Raw genomic sequence first — 14,732 nt, forward strand, 5'->3', positions numbered from 1 at the left:
TTAAAAAAAAACAAAAAAAAATTGATGTAAATAAAAAATAGTTCATTTCACGTTCGTCTCGAATTGACAGTTCGAACCGATTATCATGATGAGTAGTTTTGTGTTAGGTAAGCGGAGTAAGTTCGTCATACATTGCAGTATGTTTGGTCTGAGGCTACTTGGTATGAACGATGATAAGCCTTTTCTGATATCGCAAACATATGGTTGTGTTCGATAACAGCGTATAGTCCACTTTTTGAATAACTTTTTGTTTATACAGACATTCACTACTGCCTTGATACGGTGCAATACAACTGAAGGTCATTGTATTGGAATTTGAATTTGAATTTGTTTAGATTAAATTTCGAATGGGCCGCACTTCAGAAATAATTATTGTCGTCCAAGGCATTGACGTTGTAGTTTGTATTGCTGTCGATGTTATTAGAACAAATGATAAAACTATTTCTATTAAATATTTAATTTATTATAAAGAGATTTTCCGAACAGCAATGAACTACAACAACAAATATTCATTTTATATTATTTTTAATTATTTGAATTTTTAACTGACCATACAGTCTCAAAAAAAAATTTTTTTTACGAAGAATTAAATATAAAAATTAATTCCAAGACCATTGATGATGCGAATTTGGCAACACTCGAAACAACTGTATGGTCAGCTAAAAATTCAATTAATTAAAATAATATAAAATGAATTTCTGTTGTTGTAGTTCACTAATGTTCGAAAAATCTCTTTAAGAATAAAATCAGTAAATTTTTTTGGGTTACGAAAACAACAAAGGGAAAACCATTAGCTGCTTTTCACTGAATCATAGTCTGGATTATCTTCGCTGAAAGAGTATCATAATTGAAAGCAATTGGTAACGCAATATACCATATATATCTGATATTTATTTATTCATAGTATAAAATGTTGTTTCAACCTTCTGTTTATGACTTCATACATTTATTTTTTGTTGTTTTTTGTGATTTGTTTTGTATTTTACTGTTTAAAAAATTTCGCATTGCCAACTACACTTTTCACATTTATTTTGCACGTATATACCACATTAAACCAGTATGTTAACCTGTTCAGTATCTGGTGCTACGCATTGTTATTGTTTCGAGTGTTAGTTGATCAGTTCAATTAAATTATTTTTAATTTATTTTTATATAAAAAACAATAAAATATGTAAACAGATCATTGTTTGCTGAAGTGCAGCTTCTGTAGTATATGATGCTTTTAATATTCGGCCTATGTGATACAAGGCACGAGGATCACTCTAAGTTGGACCACTTTGTCCAAGAAAACCTTATTTTTTTACTTTTTCGTTTGGTTTTTCGGATTCGTGTGAAGGGACTGCTTGTTATGCGGGAGTTTACTGTACCATACCATGTACATGTTTTTATTTTATTAAAATATTTATATTAATTTTTGAGAGGTTATTTGCTTTAGAATGAATATTTTTGCAAAAAAAAAAACTTTATCATTCCTATGGAACAAATTTTTTTGCGTTCATTCATGTTAAATTTTGACTGCTAAACACTAGCTTTCATGTTCTCTTTGGTTGCGTACTGTTTGGTTTGTTCGTGTAGTATTTGTTGTAGGCTTGTGCCGAAGCAACTCCAGCCATACATTCATTACACTGTACACTGTTTCTCCAAATAATTCGGTTTGTTGTTTGTTGTTTAATGTGAACACCAACAAGTGTGAATGGAGCCGAAGCCAACCTCGTTGCTTGCGTGTGGCTGAAAAAACAGTTCAGAACAATTCTTCAGTTCGTTGAACGCTGAGCAAGCGAGTTTTGGTGAACCGGCGTTCATTTACCAAGTGAGCTGTGGTGGAAGTATACGAAATATAAAATAAGGTTTTGTTTTGTTAATGAAGTTGATAAAATAAATTAAAATTAAGTGTCTCATACCGCAAATTACAAACGAAAATACGCCAATAAGTGGTAAATTCTTTATTAATTAAAGTTTTTAATTAAAGTCAATTAACATTACGAAAGAACGTTCAAAAACATATTTACTTTTAATTGCTTTATAAAAATAAATTACTTTTTCGGTACAATAACTTTCAATATTTCTCAACTCAGAATAATAAAATATTAACTGATATTTCTAAGTTGTTTTTTTTTTTTGCCGATAATTGAAGTATATTCTTCAACGTATGTCAGTTGAGGTTTCCGTACAGTTGAGTTATGTCCATATTAAGTGGTGACATTTTTTATCTACTATAACTTAAATTTAAATTCATACATTTATTCAAAGTGTTTTATAGATATTTTACTCCTGAGTTTTACTAGGTAAGAGCACATAAAGCTTGGCTTTATAAATTACTCTTTGTATTGTTTTCTAAGGTTCTATAAGACACCATCTAAAATGATGGACTTTTATAAAGCGTAAAATACATACGCTACTTAACATATAAGTTCAGTGTTTATTTATTTAATTGAGAGGTTTTTCGAACAGTAATAAACTACAACAACAAAAATTCATTTGGTATTATTTTTAATTAATTGAATTTTTGACTGACCATACAGCTGTTGCGAGTATTGCCAAATACCCATCATTAATGGTCTTGGAAATAATTCTTGTATTTAATTATTCGTAAATAATTTTTTTAGGATACTGCAAGTACCAAGAAACGAACATGAGCCCTGCAAAATTTGAAGCTCAGAGTCAACGCTCCTTAATCAACTGATCCAAAGCTGTACTTGACTTTTATGTTCGCACATTTTTCGTGAGTTGAGTTTAGTTAATTTGTTGTGAAAGTTTTATAAACAAATTTACTTGTGTTTTCATATTAGAACGAAATCATAAACCAACTGTAGAATAATTGAATTAATTAATCATATATTTTTTTTTACTTTTAATTGTTAAATTTCAATACATTGATTAACATTAGCATTAACTTAGACTTAAAAGTATAATGAGACTTGATATTAAAAATCTGTTAAAATTTCATTAATAAAACAAGCGAATTTGTGCGGAGAGGAGGTTTAAAAATGCCTAACGCATAGTCACTATGTCGTCACAATAATTGTATAACCGTTTTGCACTGACTGAAACCAACCCCCCTCGTCCAACAAATCAAGATATTGGACACAAAATTATTGATAGTGATGTTTGGTTTATTTTTGCTTATTAACAATGTAATTTTTCTTATATAGTAATTGTTTTATAAAAATTAATATTCAATGTTCATTTAATATTTTAATAGACTTTAATACTTAAGATATAAGTATGATGGAAATTAGAGAATTCTCTATGAAAATATGTAAGGTATTATAATTACAAGGTATGTGAAATACTATGACCAATAATTTAGTTATACCGCTTTCTGTTGGTACTGCATAAACCGATACAAATTTATTTAGTTCCATTGACCAATGAAATGTAAGAATATCGACTGAAACTTGCATATTGTTTGGTATTAAGTGTGGTCTTAAGTGGTCTTATTAATGCATCACAGTTCTCTAGTAGCTCTAGGTTTTCAGTTATTGTACATTCATCATAAAATCTGCACGTGGGACTTCAAGTAATACATGTGCTAGTGTATTTAAACCATATATATATATTATATATGTATTTTCTATATAGTTTATATAGTAGCTTTATACAAATTTAAACCCATGATGAGTACTCAGCTGGAAAGACCGTCTTCGAGACGGTCTTTTATAATACGTCTGCATGTTTGAGGAAATTTGCAAAACAATCGCTTAAAACATGGATGTAAAAAATTTCTCTTTTGCTTACTCTCTAATTTGTAGTGTTTACAGCAACCTATGTTACTTTTGTGAGATAAAATTTTCTATTCTATTCAAATTTTTTAATTTTATTTTATCTTATTTATTTTTATAAATAAATTTATAATTATCTAAAACTTTTAATCAAATGTGTCCACTATGCAAGACATGGATGCATCCAGTCTTCGAGACATGTATGCAAAATGTCTTTGAAGAGATTTTTCTAATTTGTTCGAAAATGTCTTCAAAGACCTGCATACATTTGTATCAATCGGTCTTCAGGCATGTACTCATGTCCTTAAGACGTCTTCGATGACGGATCGATTCGTTTTCTACTGAGCATTTGAATGTATATTATGTCGTAATTGATAATATAGGTATACCAGGGATGTCTAGTTTGTAACGTTTTATTACATTTGTCCTCGTGATATTTTACTAATTTCGCTATTTACTTCTCCTAACATACTCCATATGTTTTGTATTATCTGTATTAAAAAACATCATTTGTTTATATTACATTTGAGATAGTAAGCAACTAAAAAACATTGCCATATTCTTTATTTACTTTGATATAAGTTTGATTACAAGCATTGTTTTCTTGCTATACGACCTATTCAAAATTGCTTAGGTTACAGAAAAAATATAGAAGGTGCTTCATATAATGTGATGAAAGTATTTAAATAGTTACTTCAAAACTAAAAGAAAAACAGTTGTTATTGCTAGCCTAGGTACTATTAAACATGTATTATATGGTATATAGTATATAAATAACCTAAAACTAAAAGGAAGTTTCTACTTTTTGTTTTAAGTTAAGAAATACGAGTTCAATTTTGCTGTGTGTACAGGGTATGGGGAAAAAAATTGCAACAGCTGGAAAACATTTAATTTGAATAGATAAGTCGTATATAATAATTACTCTAATAAGGTGTACAAAGAAGTAAAGCAGCCGTGAAGTATTGTAAGAATTAATTTTTATTATGGAGAACATAAGCATTAGTTCCTTACAGTTATAAGAGCATAATTAGGTCTCTTCTAACTTTGGAGAAGGAAGAACTTAGCGAGTAGGGAAAAAATATCCTATTTCAAATAAATCTTATAAATATACAAGTATGTAATTAATATATATATATATATATATATATATATATATATATATATATATATATATATATGCAGATATTAAAAAACTTGTTGAAATTAGTTCGAGTATTAATTTTATGACAAAATCACATCTTTCAGTTCTTCTACTAGTAGTCAATTACTGATAATATAAAGTGTAAATAAACAGATAATAAATAAAAAAGTTGTACGAGTGTATTAGTCAAGATATTTCAATATTGACAGTTCTATATGTACCCGTATATTATCATATAATGCGGTTAATAGTTTTAAAAACATTAATAGATTAATCTTCACCACAATTTGTTATTAAGTTATTCACTTTAGAAACATTTTAAATTAGATATGATAAAAAACATAAGTTTATTGACTTAATGTTATTATTCTTAATTTTTCTTTTTTGTTTAAATAATAATAATTTTATTATTTAAAAACCACAAATTTTTAAAAAAATTTAAATAATACTCCAAAATCAGATTATAACGCAGCAAAAAATGATCGGTGCCAGCACGTCACCGTATGAGAGTTCTTAAGATACATTAAAATATGTTGAGTAGCTGTGTATAGTTGCCTAAAATTTTGACCGTTTAAGCGGCAAACTTACGGTAGCGATGATTTTTTTACTCACTGGTTTGCACCAGGACTGTATTGATTATATCGTATAAAAACGATAAGCCCCAAACACTTAGAGGCTTTTTCCGATAACTACTTTCATAGCTGTATCATCTGTATTATCATAATCTGTATTATCATTAGCGGGCAGTTGCCAATGGTATATATTCACGCTAGAACCTTCCTACCCATTAGTGTTTGTTAACATCATGCAAATTGTTACTGAGTTCTTTCTGCGCTGAAATGTTTAATAAAAGATGGGAAGACTCAACGATATGCCGCATCTATATGCAATTTGGTCACTTTTCACTAAAAGGAAATCCAATATTTTCATTGAGATGCTCCGTTAAAATATCAGTCTTATGGTAGGTTTACTTACAGTTCACTTTAAACTAGGGAACCATGCTAAAAGATTGAATCTCTTTTTCAATCATACCTGAAGCAGCTGTGGGGACGATGATAAGAGTGCCTCTCATCTACTCTGTCTTAGCCCAACTCATGCATTAGGGTGACTCAATATTTTAGAAGCCTCCTTTCTTGAGGATCTGGATCAATTACAAGACCTGACACAAATCAGTATTTTGAGCTTTGCCAAAGGTTCTAGGTGGTTTTAAACCCTGAGTTTTCTAATAGGCCTAAGTATATCTCCTAGGGATCGCTGTTATAATTTAACCTAACCTAATGTTTGTTCGATATCTTGCATTAAAGACAAGATCAAAAACAAGCTAGTCTGTTATATTAAAACATAAATGGTTTCACGATCAGACAGAAATTTTTACCTCAAGCTCTATAAAGCTGCTAAAATGGCTCAAAATCGTAGTATTTCAGTGTAATTCCTTTTTAACATCTAACTTAGCCGTATCATTTGCTATTGTTTTCGGAAAGTTCAAATTTTTATTCCACTTTAATGAACTTAAGAATATCCATAATATACCAGAAAAGTATTTTGGTCTATTTTAAAAGGGTTATATGGTTATATGGTTTAATATAAACGTTAAATTATGTTTACACACTCATTAATTATTTATTTTGTTCTTCAACATATATTGTTAATAATGCAATGTAATAACATAATATACTTTTTTGTAAAATATGAACCAAAACAAAATTATATATTTTTAATTTCTAGTTAACAAAGAAACTGATCTGTGAAAATGAAACTAGTAATACTTGATAGCGCCGATTCTGTTGGACTATGGGCCGCAAAATACGTAAAGAAGAGAATTAATGATTTCCAACCGGGGCCAAATAAGTATGTACCTGTGTCCATATTTTATAAAAAAAAATCATATGAATTTATTTATAATTTTTAGATATTTTGTGCTTGGTCTGCCCACTGGCAGTACTCCTCTTGGCATGTATAAAAACCTAATTAAATTTCATGAAGAAGGCAAACTATCATTTGAATATGTTAAGACTTTTAATATGGATGAATACGTAGGTATGTTTATGACTTGTTAAATTAAATATTAAACTTATCGTTAATAATATGATCATATGCTATGTAGGATTACCTCGTAGTCACCCAGAAAGCTATCATTATTTCATGTGGCACAATTTTTTTAAGCATATCAATATAAAACCTGATAACGTCCATATACTTGATGGTAATGCCGAGAATTTAGTGGAGGAATGTAATAAATTTGAAGACTTAATTAAAGAAGCTGGTGGTGTAGAACTGTTTATAGGAGGAATTGGACCTGATGGACATATTGCATTCAATGAGCCAGGTTCATCACTAGTATCTAGAACCCGTATTAAGACTCTAGCACAAGATACGCTTGAGGCAAATGCTAGATTTTTTGATAATGATATATCCAAAGTTCCCACGAAAGCATTGACAGTTGGTGTCGGCACAGTGATGGATGCTAAAGAAGTAATGATTCTAATAACTGGAACCCATAAAGCCTTTGCCTTATATAAAGCCATAGAAGAAGGTGTTAATCATATGTGGACTGTGAGTGCCTTTCAACAACATCCTAATACATTAATGGTTTGTGATGAGGATGCAACATTAGAGCTACGAGTAAAAACAGTTAAATACTTTAAGGTATGTGTCATATTTGCATATATGTACTTTAACGTAATTTTTAAAATTTATAAAAAGTTTTATTGATTATAACTTTGTATTTGTAGGGCATACTCGGAAATCTACATAATAAACTTGCTGAAGATGAAGCCGATGATTAGGGGTTACATACATTATATGTTTGGAAGTGAAAGTAATTGCACTGATTGTTATTTATATATAAAGTTATAGATTATTATTATACAGTATATATAAAATTATACATTATTATTGTAGAGTATTTCCACTTTTGCATAATATATGAGTTAGCTTTAAAAGTTAAAGAAAATGTATTAAAATTAATTATATTTTACATTTATCAAAATGTGTTAAGATTTAGTTTTTAAATTCTTCCAAATGAAATTTTTACAATAAGATTTCTGTAAATATATACTAACAACAGTTGTATATACCATATAGTTTTGATCTAAAACATCTAAAACATGTTTCGATCTTTACTTTTACTATTCTAAAAAGTGAATGGAGTTCCAAAATGTGAATGAAGTCCTTAAACATGGATAAAAATGTTGGACTTATTTATTTCACTTTTTTAACATATCGATTTTTTTACGGTAGTACCACTGGCCAATAGTCCTTATTTGATTAATTTAAAGGTCATTATAACCGAATTAAGTTCACGATCCCAAGCAAGTATCTTCAAGTATCCCACCACTGTATCTTCAATATATTACAACGTGACTTTAATGATTATTTATATTATTATTATTAATTCAGGTTAAATATATTATTTTTGGGAGAGAAAAAAAAAACAAAACACATTATTTAAATATAGCTAGTGCTAAGTTCAATATAGTAGATATTGTTCTACTAAGTTATGTATATAAGTTCTGAAGTTAATTGGACTGATCTCTATTATAGGATTTTAGTTTACACTCCTTTTATTTTAATACATATATCTGACCACAATTCTTTTATAAACTTTAAAATGATATTGTATATATGCATATATGTACATATTCACATATATATGTATATATGTATATTCACATATACATATATTATATATTTTCCATATTATATATTATATATATACATATATTAAATCTGTGTATTTGTAATACGTATAGTATTTCACTTTGAATTATCAAAAATAAATAATTACCAGTTTTAGGTCGTATATACGTTAATATAAAGAATAATGTCTGCTATGCTAATACGATTGTAGACTTCCTTAAAATATTTCCTCTTAATTTTGGCAGACCGGTGCGAAGGAAGTATGTGTTTTTCCTTATCTTTCTTTTGCTTTTCCTAACAACAAAAATTCCATTATTATAATTTTCATTGTAAATTCACAAAAATACTGTGTAGTTGTATATATATTATATTTTTATATTAAATTAAATTAAATTTTTGCATTTATATTATATTTTTATATAAATATAAATAATAATTATATAAAATATACTTTTTTATATATCATAATTTTTCATATCTGTACTTTTAAAAATAATTATAATTAAAAAAATTTAATCAACATTAAATTAATGTATATAATTCTTTTTTTGTAGAATGGTTGCAGTTATAATAGTTGCTGATAAATAAACCGGCCTAAACACCTTCATATATAATTCAGAAAATTAAATCGGTGGAATATATATATATTTTTTAAATTTTATTACAGAATGTTGTTATACATTTTTATACCTCACAAATAAAAGTAAAACTTATTTTTTCTTAAAGACAATCTTTCTTAAGACTACTTATTTTAAACTAAAATTATTTTATATAATTTAAATTAATTTTAAAACAATTCTTCATCCTCATATTCCTCTTCATTATCATCATCATCCTCATCATCACTAACTCCAACTGTTAAACGGAGTAAAGTTTTCATATAGTAGATGGAACGTATCGATTCTTCAATCATTTTTTGATTTGCCTTGCTGCGTGAATCGTACTGTTCCTCCAATAATGTTTCCTCCAGTTTAATTTTTTTGTTCCATGTATTCCACATAGAAGACTGATCTTGATGCGGTTGATGACGTGCCTTTGTTTTATGATAATGACACAGTTCATAATTTTTTTGATGATATATTTGATTTGATTCATCACACGTCTCAATATTAATATCTGACTCCTCAGTTGAATCTGTTTCATAATCATAGGTTTTGTTGTGTTCTAAATTGGCCAGACGTATTTCTTCTGCAATGAAAGTACGTACATCATCCAAATAATTTTTGCGAATTTTCCGTTCCCCGAATATGTGACGAGTTGGCTTAAAGTGATATATTTCGCTATATAGAGCATTATTCCATTGTGGCTTTGCTTGCTTACGCGGGTTTGTTTTTATTGCGTAGAATAATCGCCTTTTTATGCGTTGTATTGAGTCATGTTTGCTCTCGTAAGCTGGTGGACTAACATACTCATCAAGTATTTTCATAATTTCCTGAGGATTTTGTTCACCAAAGCTTCTCATACTTGGCATTAAATCAATTTTCCCAGTAACAATGTATATCTGATGTATGCATTGACTTAGATAAGAACGTTTTGTAAGAGTACTCAATTCACTGCTCCATACACTTGATTCATCAAAGTAAATATCTGAATTGTCAGTATCTTCAAAATCACTGTCATACACAACACTATCTGTTACATCGACGTTTTCCATTTTAATGCTTAATGTGAATATACGTATGGCCAGTCTGAACTCTTGTCTGGAATAACTCCATGACAATAATATCGCCGCATTATATACGCGTTATCGCTGAATATTTGCATCAGTTAAAAAGTAGGTATAAAATTAAACACTTTTGTTGAAGAATACAATGTGAGGGATAGTCTCCCAAATTATAATATTATTTATTTCTAAGAAACTACCTGTCGCTCATTTAACAGAATTATTATGAAGTCATGTGATTTAATAGTTATGTGTTGTTGATGGGAACTCTTATGTTAGGTATGTGTTCTACCTAAGATCATAAAATATACAGTTTTCCTTTATTTACCATAACTATTATGTAGTTTAGTAATATTTAATTAAAACCTGTAACTTAAGGGAATCCTTACTTTAGGCCTGTGTTTTCCCTTAGCATTGAACTTATTAGTTTTGATGTTTATAAATAAATGTGAAAAATAACCTTCATCTGTATACATTAAATGTGCTACATGACTTCTAAAAAAATATGCAGAATAATCATTATTGTATGTTGAATTTTTATTTTTAAAGTTAAAAAATATTGTTCACTTGTTAAATTTATTATAAAAATTTGTAATTACTTTAATTATCTAATAATTAGTTATTTAATTATAATTAATTATTTAATACTTCGCATCGACAAAGTAACGTGGATCTTAAATGCAATACGTATATTGAAATTTTTCTAAATATTGGAAGTCAGAATGTTTTATATATAGTATTATAACCCAAAGTTATATCAGATTTTTGAGCTATCACGAAAAGATATTCATCAAATAATGGAAGCTTCTTAATTCTTGACATTTTGTCAATTAAATATTTATACTGTTTATAATGTTTATGTTATGTTTAATGTTTATTATTAAATTAAATAAATATTCAATATTAAAAAATAAAGAATAATGTAATAAATGGTTTACTTTATTTATATTATAAATTGCATATAATAACATTATATATTTTTATTTGATATAAATTTTCATAAAATTAAAAGAATAATAAAAATAAAAAAATAAAGAATAATGTAATAACTGGTTTACTTTATTTATATAATAAATTGCATATAATAACATTATATATTTTTATTTGATATAAATTTTTATAAAATTAAAAGAATAATAAAAATAAAAAAATAAAGAATAATGTAATAACTGGTTTACTTTATTTATATAATAAATTGCATATAATAACATTATATATTTTTATTTGATATAAATTTTTATAAAATTAAAAGAATAATAAAAATAAAAAAATAAAGAATAATGTAATAACTGGTTTACTTTATTTATATAATAAATTGCATATAATAACATTATATATTTTTATTTGATATAAATTTTTATAAAATTAAAAGAATAATAAAAATAAAAAAATAAAGAATAATGTAATAAATGGTTTACTTTATTTATATTATAAATTGCATATAATAACATTATATATTTTTATTTGATATAAATTTTCATAAAATTAAAAGAATAATAAAAATAAAAAAATAAAGAATAATGTAATAACTGGTTTACTTTATTTATATAATAAATTGCATATAATAACATTATATATTTTTATTTGATATAAATTTTTATAAAATTAAAAGAATAATAAAAATAAAAAAATAAAGAATAATGTAATAACTGGTTTACTTTATTTATATAATAAATTGCATATAATAACATTATATATTTTTATTTGATATAAATTTTTATAAAATTAAAAGAATAATAAAAATAAAAAAATAAAGAATAATGTAATAAATGGTTTACTTTATTTATATTATAAATTGCATATAATAACATTATATATTTTTATTTGATATAAATTTTCATAAAATTAAAAGAATAATAAAAATAAAAAAATAAAGAATAATGTAATAAATGGTTTACTTTATTTATATAATAAATTGCATATAATAACATTATATATTTTTATTTGATATAAATTTTTATAAAATTAAAAGAATAATAAAAATAAAAAAAATAAAGAATAGTAAATAAAGGGTTTACCTTATTATATAATAAATTCATATAAAACATTAATATATTTATATTGATAAAAAATTTCTATAAATTAAAAGAATAATAAAAATAAAAAAATAAAGAATAATGTAATAACTGGTTTACTTTATTTATATAATAAATTGCATATAATAACATTATATATTTTTATTTGATATAAATTTTTATAAAATTAAAAGAATAATAAAAATAAAAAAATAAAGAATAATGTAATGAATGGTTTACTTTATTTATATTATATATTGCATATAATAACATTATATATTTTTATTTGATATAAATTTTTATAAATTTAAACTAAATAGAGATATTAATAATGACTATTAATGTAAATGAATGAAGCAGGAAAAATTCACTATTTATGTATCTATTTATGATAAATGTATCACAAATTGTGATAAAAAAATTATGTTTTTAAATGTACATAAATAAGTATTTCTTTCATCGGGCTACAGCCCGTTCTCTTAGTACAATATAATTTCAAAAAAATAAAAAAAAACTTCATACTGATTTTTTTTAGATATTAAAATATAACAAAATCAATCTAGAATGTTTTTTATGACATTTTGCGGAAAAAGTAATTTTTACAACTAATCTATACATATATATGGTATACCTTTGCCAACCTTTGTTATCTCAACCATAATTTAATTGTTGACTCTCTAAGACATGGATTATATGTAACATTTCCAGAAGCACACAATGCTTGTGGGAATATTCTTTGTGAAGTATTCTAGAAAATCATTTTTCGATTTAGAAATATAAAACCACTGTTCAGATCATGTTTTTGTTCAGCCATTCTCAGTTTCAATTTATCTTTGGTTGCATCTCTTAACATATACCTGCTGACATACATAAGTCCCGTCTCTTCATACCAAATTGTGTTGATCCATCTGGTGAATTGATGTTTTTGTTTTGTTAAATAAAACGTTTTGTTTTGTTAAATGAAATGTTTTGTTTTTAAGGTATTTCTTATTTTAAAGGCTATTTAATGAGTTTATTTGTTACAGTACTTTGATTTTGAGAAATATCCTGAAAAACCAAAAATAGACGCTATTGTAAAATTTTTTTTTTGTTGAAAGTTTATGACTTCATCTAAGATATTTTCCAAAGTGATAATACATTTAGTTGTTATCATTTTCTAGTAGTTCTTATTATTTTCGTTTTGTTATACTGTCAATGTTATACTAAAGTTGCCAGCCCCGCAATGACTCTCAGACCTACATTCCACCAGAGCAGAAATTCAATTTTTTTCCATAATGTATGTTACAGTTGAAGACAATAAAACCTTGTAGTATCCATGTTAACTAACACTTGTTTTTAATGAGATCGATCCAGCGCTAATCCTTTTCACTGTTAAGTAAAATATGTGTGAATGATCGCTTTGATCCAAAGGATTCATGAAATCAAACCGCCAGACGTATATCAAACGATCAAACGTATACAACTAACTTTTGGACTAAAATACAGTTTTAAATTCTTAAATAAATAATAGGGTTGCTTTTTTGTTGGTATCCGACATACAGAAATTAAAAAATCAAAAATAGCCATCTTAAGAAGAAGAAGGTTGCTGATAAGAATTTTCTTAATAAGCATTCTGTAATTAATTTTAGTTATTATCACTGAAAAAAAATAATGAAATTTGATGTAAAAGTATTGACAACCATTCGGTGTACATTTATGGGAACCATAAGTGCAATGATGGAAACTACTCCCTTGTATAAGGTAATAATTAATTACAGAAATGATTTTTATAAAAACATGGTATTTTATAATCTCATATTCAAATAGTCTTCGACGATCGCGTATTGTCGATTCAGAAGCCCAAGTATAAGTGAACGAGCTTCAATTGTCGAGTTGAGAGCTACGAAGTTGAAATCGAAATGAAAGTGTGTAAACAATAGTAAGAGTGTCTTGTCTCCTATTGGTTCCTATGAATTCTAATATAGATATATACAATTTGTTGATAGCACGATTTTTCTTTGTTTTGCTTAATGTCAGCGGTGAAAAATAGTTGCCAAGAACTCCACACCAAAACCGGGCGAGTATACTGGGCTTGCTACCGTGACATGCTAGGCATCTAGGATCACACTAACAACAACAAGGCTAACAAAACAGAAGCTAAAGCCTTGGCTAAGTGCTTGATATAAATATAATTATGAATAATGAAATAAAAATCTGATGCGTCAATAAAATCATTCGAATTAATGCATTTGGAATGAATATAACCCGAACTATGCTTTACCTGATTCGCTAATTACTATGACTGTAGAAGTTATTTGATTTTACTGGGATTTTGTGGTTTATTTAATATATAAAATTAAAAAAATGTTATTTTAAATAAAAAATTACACTTATTAATTTATGTTAAATATTAATTAAAATTAAAAGTATGAAGTAAATTTAAATCTTATTCCCCAGGTTGGTTTGACAATTTCTATATATAGACAGAGTATATATGTAAATCAATTTCTTAAAAAATTAAAACTGCTTGAGATAAATATTAAAAAATATTAATATAAAGTTGTTTTAAGATA

The 14,732-nt window shown here is 26.3% G+C and overlaps 2 protein-coding genes across 6 annotated transcripts; one reads left to right on the forward strand and one right to left on the reverse strand.

Moving 5' to 3' along the window:
- Positions 1 to 783: 783 nt before the first annotated feature.
- On the forward strand, positions 784 to 9,228 carry LOC119689856 (glucosamine-6-phosphate isomerase). Of its 5 annotated transcripts, none has more exons than XM_038104781.1 (6): positions 784 to 860; positions 6,589 to 6,711; positions 6,773 to 6,900; positions 6,968 to 7,509; positions 7,596 to 7,681; positions 9,057 to 9,228. In XM_038104781.1, exons 2-5 carry the CDS (start codon positions 6,614 to 6,616, stop codon positions 7,647 to 7,649), a joined length of 822 nt encoding a protein of 273 aa, XP_037960709.1. In that variant the 5' UTR covers positions 784 to 860; positions 6,589 to 6,613; the 3' UTR covers positions 7,650 to 7,681; positions 9,057 to 9,228. The 5 variants fall into 5 exon arrangements, with proteins under 5 accessions (XP_037960709.1, XP_037960705.1, XP_037960706.1 ...); XM_038104777.1 differs by lacking the exon at positions 784 to 860 and adding an exon at positions 1,742 to 1,934; XM_038104778.1 differs by lacking the exon at positions 784 to 860 and adding an exon at positions 1,752 to 1,847.
- Positions 9,229 to 9,289: 61 nt separating this feature from the next.
- On the reverse strand, positions 9,290 to 10,602 carry LOC119688334. The gene has a single exon (XM_038103012.1). It carries the CDS (start codon positions 10,154 to 10,156, stop codon positions 9,290 to 9,292), a length of 867 nt encoding a protein of 288 aa, XP_037958940.1. The 5' UTR covers positions 10,157 to 10,602.
- Between the last annotated feature and the right edge of the window lie 4,130 nt (positions 10,603 to 14,732).

This window comes from Teleopsis dalmanni, chromosome X (genome assembly GCF_002237135.1).
Source record: "Teleopsis dalmanni isolate 2A chromosome X, ASM223713v2, whole genome shotgun sequence".
Lineage (NCBI taxonomy): Eukaryota > Metazoa > Arthropoda > Insecta > Diptera > Diopsidae > Teleopsis > Teleopsis dalmanni.